An 8,138-nucleotide genomic window follows, 5' to 3' on the forward strand; every position below is an offset into this window, starting at 1 on the left:
AACGTGGGGCTCCATCTCACAACCCCCAGATCATGACCTGAGCTGAAATCAAGATTTGGACACTTAACTGACTGAGCTACCCAGGCACCCCTCAATTTTTATTATTTTTTTATTTTTTTAAGATTTTATTTGTTTATTTGACAGAAAGAGATCACAAGTAGATGGAGAGGCAGGCAGAGAGAGAGAGAGAGAGGGAAGCAGGCTCCCCACTGAGCAGAAAGCCCGATGTGGGACTCGATCCCAGGATCCTGAGATCATGACCCAAGCCGAAGGCAGCGGCCTAACCCACTGAGCCACCCAGGCGCCCCACCCCTCAATTTTTAAATATGAAACTTTTTAAGTTGAAAGTACTATACCAATATACCCTCAATCTAAATTCAAGAATTATTAACGTTTTGGTACATCCGTTTGCTCTTTCTGCATTTCTCTATAAAATGTATGGGGTTTCATGTTTTTGTTTTTTACTAAACCATTTGAAAGCAAACTGTAGGCATCATGACACTTTACCCCAAATACTTCAGCATCATATTTCAATGGTAAGGACATTCTCCTACGAAACCACAAGACCATGTTCACACTTAAGAAAATGAATAACTCCACAATATCTTCTAATATCCATTGCACATTAAGATTTCTCCAATTCTAAAAATATCTTTTTTTAATAGAAAATTTTATTTCCTTGGGGCACGTGGGTGGCTCAGGCAGTTAAGTGTCTACCTTCCGCTCAGGTCAGGATCCCAGGGTCCTGGGATGGAGCCCCACATTGGGCTCCTTGCTCAGCAGCAACCCTGCTTGTGCTCGTTCTTTCCCTCTCTCTCTCTCTCTCTCTGACAAGTAAATAAATAACGTCTTTTAAAAAAATGTTTATTTCCTCAATGCAAAAGCCAATCAAAGTTTAGGTATTGCATTTGCTTGTTAAGGCTCAGTAGTGTCTTTTAATCTGTGACATTCCTTCTCCTTTTATCCCCTTGAAATATTGACTTGTGAAAGGCCTAAGCCAATTGTCTTGTAAAATGTCCTATATTTTGCATTTGTCTGATTAGATTCTCCTGGTAAGTCTTTCCTTCTTGCCGATTTCAGGCAACCTGTATCCAAAAGGATGGAGTTGGGAAAAGGAAGACTTCTCAGGACGGGGCTGAATGCCTTGTATCAGGCGATCCACCCTATCCACGGCCTTGTCTGGACTGATGGGCACCAGGTCATCCTGACTGATTTACAGCTTCACGGCGGAGACGTCAGGTTCGGGGACTCCAAGGTCATTGGACAGTTTGAACACGTATATGGAGTGTCCTGGGCATCCCCTGGTGTGGCTGACGTGCCCGCTCTGCTCGCCGTCTGGCACAAGAATTATGTCACTGTGGGGCAGCTGTGTCCCAGCACTACGGAGACAAGCCAATGGCTGATGTCGCCGACCTGTGAGATTAGAGAATCACTCCCCGTCCTTCCCCAGGGCTGTGTGTGGCATCCAAAGAGTGCTGTCCTGGCTGTCTTGACGGCACAGGCTGTGTCCGTCTTCCCAAGTGTCCACGGTGACATTCCCCCGGTGAAAGCGGACATCGACACCGGGGGCCTCATTCACTGTGGCTGTTGGACGCGGGATGGCCGGAGGCTGGTGGTGGCAGCTGGCCGCAGCCTGCATTCCTATATTTGGGACAGTGCTCAGAAGACTCTGTGCAGGTGCTCCTTCTACCCGGTGTTTGACGTGGACAGCTACGTGCGCTCCGTCAGGGCCACCGCGGACTCACAGGTCGCTGTAGCCACTGAGCTTCCACTAGATAAGATTTGTGGCTTAAATGCGTCTGAAACCACGGACATCCCGCCTGGTGGGGAAGACACTCGTCTGTGTGCTTCACCGGTTCCTGAAGGGGTACCCACCGGGGATCAAGGGGCGGTTGATTCCGAAACGAATTTTGAAACCTCGGGTTCTCCTGTTTCTCCTTCCTTTTCAGATCCTCTAGAGCTAACTCATATACATTTCAATACCTCCAAGCTGGAGGGTAGTTCTCTTATTTGTCTAAGAAAAAAGGACTGCTTGACGGGAACTGGCCTGGATGCCTCACATTTGGTCCTTGTGACCTTTGAGAAAGAGGTCCCGCAGACCAGAAAAGTCACCATTCCCGGCATTCTGGCTCCTGATCTAATGGCATTTAATCCTAAAGCCCAGGTAGTCGCGGTAGCTTCCAATACTTACAATGTCATTTTTATCTATTCTGTCATTCCCTCGCGGGTGCCAAACATGCGGCAGATTCAATTAGAGAGAAGTGAAAAGCCAAAAGGTATATGTTTCTTGACAGATAAGTTACTATTAATTTTGGTAGGAAGACAAAAGCCCATTGATGCGGCATTTCTTCCTTCTTCAAAGACTGATCAGTATATCCTTCGTTTGATTGTTAGGGAAGTAACGTTGGAAGAATTTCCAGTAACAGCGGGTGAAAACCAGACGGGAGGCTCAACTCTCAGTACTCTGTTAAATAAAACAGATGGAAAAAAGCGAATTGAGAGACTTTCCCCAGATTTTGGTCCCCCAAACAGAGGACTCTTAACAGCTAATGGCAGTGGGCAAAGCGGGCGGCCCAGAAGACCCCTTATTGAAGAAATCAGAAGTCCTCCGGCCAGTGTCTGGGACGGCTCCTTCGCCCTTGACACTGTAGCTGCCCAGCCTGTTAACCGCTCACGGCCACGGCCCAGGTCCGGCCCCACACCCCAGCCCGCCCTAACTCCCGCACCTCCTGACTGGCCTCCAAGCAAGAACATACAAAGGGAAAAGGAAGTTTCCCAGCTGTCTAAGGAAATCGAAATTTTATCTAGGACCCTGACGGAAGTGCAGCGACGTCTCTCCGAACTCACAGACCTTCTACAAAAGGAGAGGTCCTCTGCTGTGTATCCTCTCTCTCAGGATCTGCCCTATGTGCATGTGACTTATCAGGTAACTTCCCCGTTGAGGGGCTGCCCCTATACCCAGCGGGTACTGGCAAGAAAAACTCACTGTTGAACAAGATGGTGTTGTAGCCCAACTTCCCTGACCTGGGCGAGTTACATGACAGGCAAGTCGTTCTGCCTCTCTGGGGTGGTTGGCTGCCAGCCAGATGGGCACGCATGCCAGCATACTCTGGGATTGTATCACCCGCGTGGTGTAAAATAGGAACGATTGTACTCATCCTGGCAATTTACATTTAGGAAAAAAAAAAGAATTCTCCTTATTGTGCTGTCTCACTGTGGGGAACTTTTCCTTGTGCAGTGCAGAAAGGTTAGGTTGATTTAGAAAAATTGAACGCATGTGCATACATATCATATTACGTGAATGGAATCATATCTTATCTGTTTTTATCATGAACATTTTCTCTTCCCATTGGACTTGGCCCGGTCCCCCACCTCACCCCCGCTATAACTCACTTTAACTCACAACTTAAGGTGGCTCCCTCTGTTATTTTAGTTCATGCTCCTACAATCTTACACACTTCTTTGTATACATAGGTCTCTAGATGCGGGGGGGGGGTGTCATTGTTTTACAAAAATGGGGTCACAGTGCACTCTCTGTACTGAGAATATGCTGTTTCTGTAGCTGGGCCCTTGGTGGACATTCAAACTGCCTTTAGCTCTTCATTTCCGTGCCATCAGTCACTCCCAGTCATGCTGTAGTAGTACCCTTATGTGTAGCTATTTGCACTCCTACTTTTATTTCTGTTGGGTTGGTTCCCAGAACTGGAAGTGCTAATTTGAAGAGTATATATGTATGTTTCTACTTTTCCGAGAGTTGCCAGATTGCCTCTCAAAGATTTTTTATTTACTGCATCATCACATGCCCCTTTCCAACCTATGAGACTGTCCTTTTCCTCACAGCCCCACCAGTCTGATAAGTGTGAAGTGCTTTTCACTTTTATTTGTTTGTATTTCCTTTACTATTAGTGAATTTGATTATGTCTTTGTGGTTTTTGGCCAACTGAAGATGAATTGCCCGTTGCTCATTTTTTTCCTATTCAGTTACCAGTTCATAAGAGGTTTTTGTAGATTATAAAAATTCATATACATGTAATAGTCTAGATTCTCTTGCATTATTTTATTACATTAGTTTTTACACTTAAGTTTTTAATCTTTCATTAAATTTTGGTGCATGGTCCACTCAGGGTCTTGAGTTCAAAGCCCACACTGGGCATAGAGCTTACTTAAAAAATTAAGAAAAAAAATATGTCTTTAATCCCACTGAACTTGATCTACCCCATTTGTTTTCTATAAACTTAATATACTGGGATCTAATTCTGGATTCTCCATACTGTGACTACTAGAATGCTGATCTCTTTATCTAGAACTTTACTGATAACATACTAATTTGATTACTGTGGACTTCTGTATCTTCATTTTAAAAGATATTTGCAGAAAGTTGGTATCAAAATCATTGATAAGTAATATACAAATTATTGTTTAATATGGTCAAGAAGAGATATTTTAATTAGTTTTTTTTTTTAAGATTTTATTTATTTGATAGAGACATAGCAAGAGAGAGAACATAAGCAGCGGGAGTGGGAGAGGGAGAAGCAGGCTTCCCACTGAGCCAGGAGCCCAATGTGGGGCTCAGTCCCAGGACACTGGGATCATGACCTGAGCTGAAAGCAGCTGCTTAATGACTGAGCCACCCAGGCGCCCCTAATTAGTTTTTTCTTAAAACTACTATGGTTTGGGGGCGCCTGGTGCCTTTGGCTCAGGTCACTGTCCTAACATCCTGGGATCAAAGCCCATCTGAGGTTCCCTGCTCAACAGGGAGTCTGCTTTTCCCTCCCCCTGCTCTTGTGCTCTTGCTTGCTTTCTCTCTCTCTCTCTCCCTCCCTCTCAAATAAAAAAAATAAAATCTTTAAAAAAAAAAAAAGTACTCCTGTTTGACCAACTCAAGGATGTAGGCTTTTTAAAGAAGCAGAGAATAGTTTAAAACTGAATTAAATTTTTTTTATTGTGAAAATTTTCAAACATATACTCTTTATTATGAAAAATCGTAAACATAAATAAAGACTACATAATGAAATCTTTTTAATATCTGCCATCTGGATGTAACAGTTGTTAACATGTTTTGCCATAATTGCTTTTTATTTTTTAATTTCCTAAAACATTTTAGGTAAGAATGTCATGGTATTTAACCCATAAATATTTTGAGATCTAATCCTTTTGTTGTGTTAAATAATGTAGCCAAGGGGAGCCTGGATGGCTCAGTAGGTTAAAGCCTCTGCCTTCCACTCAGGTCATGATCCCAAGGTCCTGGGATCAAGCCCCGCATTGGGCTCTCTGCTCAGAGGAGAGCCTGCTTCCCCTCTCTCTCTGCCTGACTCTCTGCCTACTTGTGATCTCTGTCTATCAAATAAGTAAATAAAATCTTTAAAAAAAAAATAGTGTAGCCAAAATCTCCTTATTTACAACTGGTCTAGTTACCTTTTTTTTCTTTTTAAAGATTTTATTTATTTATTAGAGGAGAGGAGAGAGAGACAGAGAGAGCCAGTGCATGTGCACTAGTGGGGACAGGAGCAGAGGGAGAGGGAGAAGCAGGCTCCCCGCTGAGCAGGGAGCCCAATGCAGGGCTGCATCCCAAGACCCTGGGATCATGACCAGAGCCGAAGGCAGATGCTTAATTGACTGAGCCACCCAGGCATCCCACAATTGGTCTAGTTATAAAGATAGTAAAAAACTACTTACACATTCTATTCTTAACTCTATTGCTTTTGCAATCAGTTTAACAACTTTTATTTTTATATGTGAAGAAATCTTACTGTGTAGGTCCTGTCGTTGAAAAAAGAGCCGTGCTCCTCTGCAATGGCAAATTAAGTCTGAAGACAGTTCAGCAGACTTTTGGCCTCTCTCTCATCGAAATGCTCCATGGTATGTAGAATTCAGATATTGGCTCTACCCCACACCCCATCCCTCTACCATCTGTTTTGTTGAGTTTCGTTGATAATGAAGATGAAGTGTACGAACCGCTCGGTGATTCATGAGACGGTTCACGAGAATTGTGCATTGTCTGCTGTATACCCAAGTCTATCATAAGGTGCCAAAACACATGGAAAATATGGGTTCTGGGGCGCCTGGGTGGCTCTGCCTTCAGCTCAGGTCATGGTCTCGGGGTCCTGGGATCGAGCCCCGCATCGGGCTCCCTGCTCAGTGGGGAGCCTGCCCTCTCCCTCTCTCTCTGCCTGCCTCCCTGCCTACTTGTGATCTCTCTCTCTCTCTCTCTCTCTGTCAAATAAATAAATAAATTCTTTAAAAAAAAGAAAAAAGAAAATATGGGTTCTGCCCTTAAGGAACTTACAGCCTAAGTGGAAGCCCTGAAAGTACGCAGGAAAAAACTAGAGGAGTTACCAAGCAATATATAACAGCTGCAGAGGAATGACATAACAAGGAGTGACACAGGTACCTGTTGCACTAAACCCAGAGCTCCTAGCAGTGTTACAGAATTTTTCTTAAAGGAGTTGTCGTTTTAATATGCAGCACACACGGGATGAGAAGGGCATCCCTAAATGCCAGCAAACTGAGCCATGTCCACTCTCCCAGGTGCCCAGCACGCTGGGTTTTTTATGCCTCATTCTTCTCACGATAGCCACCATGTTGAACATGAAATCCATTTCTTTTTTCCCCTCTTAACATTGTAGCACCAGCATTTTCTGTTTTGACGTATGAATTTGTGATAGGACTTCGTAATTGTCCTTTGTCCTGGGTGGGGTTAATAGTCCATTCTGAGTGTACTGTATTTTACTTTGCCATATTTCTCGGACCTTTCAGTGGTTTCCGGCATTCAGCATCATACGTAGCCCTGATAAAAACCTCTCTGCATATTTTACATGTGGCCCTTAGAAAGTACAGATTTTCAGAAGTGAAATTACAAGGTCAAAGGTGAGGCACAGTAGATTTGAAAAAACCAGAACGGGTCCAGGCATGTGTTAAGGCCACTGGCCTTGGGTTACCCCAGAACAAACCATTCAGGATTATTGGACCATTCTAGTCTAGCCCCTCTGCGCGCTTAGGTGTCTAGAGGTTGGCGTGGCTCTGAACAATAAAGCTTCCTCCAGAGAGTAGCCGTTCCCACTTTCACATTGTTCCTGAGGAAACTGCTTAAGAACGTGTAGATAGGGACACTCCATACACAGCCCCTAACACGTGTGTGCCACGTACACAATCCTATGTGTAGCCCTGCGTGTTAAGTGCCTCACCTGGGTAAAGATGGATGTCCCCAGCCATGCCTATGCCATCAGTACCATCAGTGCCCACTCCTGCCATATGATGTCACCCTCAGCAGTACTCAGTCCTTCCGTCTCCCCACTTATCTGCACGGTCTTATAATGATCAGTTCAATAGTATCAACTACTCTCTTCTTACCCTCAAAAAAAGTATTCGTCTTCTTTTTCTTCATAGAATAAGACGAGATATCCTAAATTGCCTGTGTGTTTATTTCACTCTGCAGACTCACACTGGATCCTTCTCTGTGCTGACAGCGAAGGCTTTATCCCGTTAACTTTCACGGCCACTCAGGAAGTAACCATCCGAGACGGCAGCGCAAAGGTCTTCACGGACTCTCTCTTAGAGTCTTAATCCTGCTCCTTCTCTCGAAGTCTTGAGAGACCTGACTGTCCAGAGTGTAGACGCCGCTGGCTAACCCACCCATTTAGGCAGTACGGCCTGATGCTTCTTTGTGGAGTATTTGCTGCATAGCTTTCCACGTGAGGCCACTCAGAGGAGGGCTGTTGTCCACCGTGGACTCTCCTCGGCTGGGATTTGCACTGTCGCTCAGAGGTGAAGCCCCTGCCGTGGTTGCCTCGGCCGCTTTTCCTCCTTGTCCCCTGTACCCCCACCCCCGGGCTGCAGCTCCCTGCTGTCTAGCAGAGCTCAGTCTTCATTAGATGGCTCAAAAAGTGGTTGTTTACGTATTCAAGACTGTGTGGTTTTGTCTAAGGGCAGGATTCCCAGAACAAAACAGTATTCTGGTGCCATATGGATTGTGTTTTTCGGTTTCTTTGAGGCTTTCTGTCCCTTGCCCAAAACCGTTAAAGCTGTCTTAGAAGCACTTAAAAGGTACTTTAACGTTGTTTTAGATCATTTTCTTGGCTTAGAGATGAGAGCAAGAGGTCCTGGACAACATAGGCTCCAGCATCCCCTTCTTACCCCAA

At 44.9% G+C, this 8,138-nt stretch overlaps 1 protein-coding gene across 2 annotated transcripts; it reads left to right on the forward strand.

Annotated features, from left to right (window-relative positions):
• The first annotated feature begins 1,084 nt into the window (after window positions 1-1,084).
• On the forward strand, window positions 1,085-8,138 carry LOC111154130 (WD repeat and coiled coil containing). Of its 2 annotated transcripts, XM_022513538.1 has the most exons (3): window positions 1,085-2,926; window positions 5,742-5,859; window positions 7,436-8,138. In XM_022513538.1, the coding sequence occupies exons 1-3, from the start codon at window positions 1,100-1,102 to the stop codon at window positions 7,561-7,563; spliced, it is 2,073 nt and encodes a 690-aa protein (XP_022369246.1). In that variant the 5' UTR covers window positions 1,085-1,099; the 3' UTR covers window positions 7,564-8,138. The 2 variants fall into 2 exon arrangements, with proteins under 2 accessions (XP_022369246.1, XP_022369247.1); XM_022513539.1 differs by lacking the exon at window positions 5,742-5,859 and having other exon boundaries at window positions 1,100-2,926; window positions 7,436-7,555.

Source organism: Enhydra lutris, unplaced genomic scaffold (assembly GCF_002288905.1).
Source record: "Enhydra lutris kenyoni isolate GAN:26980312 unplaced genomic scaffold, ASM228890v2 scaffoldscaffold35, whole genome shotgun sequence".
In the NCBI taxonomy this organism is placed as follows: Eukaryota; Metazoa; Chordata; class Mammalia; order Carnivora; family Mustelidae; genus Enhydra; species Enhydra lutris.

Excerpts from the sequence above, each read along its gene's own strand:
- LOC111154130 (XM_022513538.1), top strand. The coding sequence starts at position 1,100 with ATGGAGTTGGGAAAAGGAAGACTTCTCAGGACGGGGCTGAATGCCTTG. Across the intron at positions 2,927-5,741 it reads ATGTGCATGTGACTTATCAG|AAATCTTACTGTGTAGGTCC; the intron begins GTAACTTCCCCG and ends TTATATGTGAAG. Across the intron at positions 5,860-7,435 it reads TCTCATCGAAATGCTCCATG|ACTCACACTGGATCCTTCTC; the intron begins GTATGTAGAATT and ends TTCACTCTGCAG.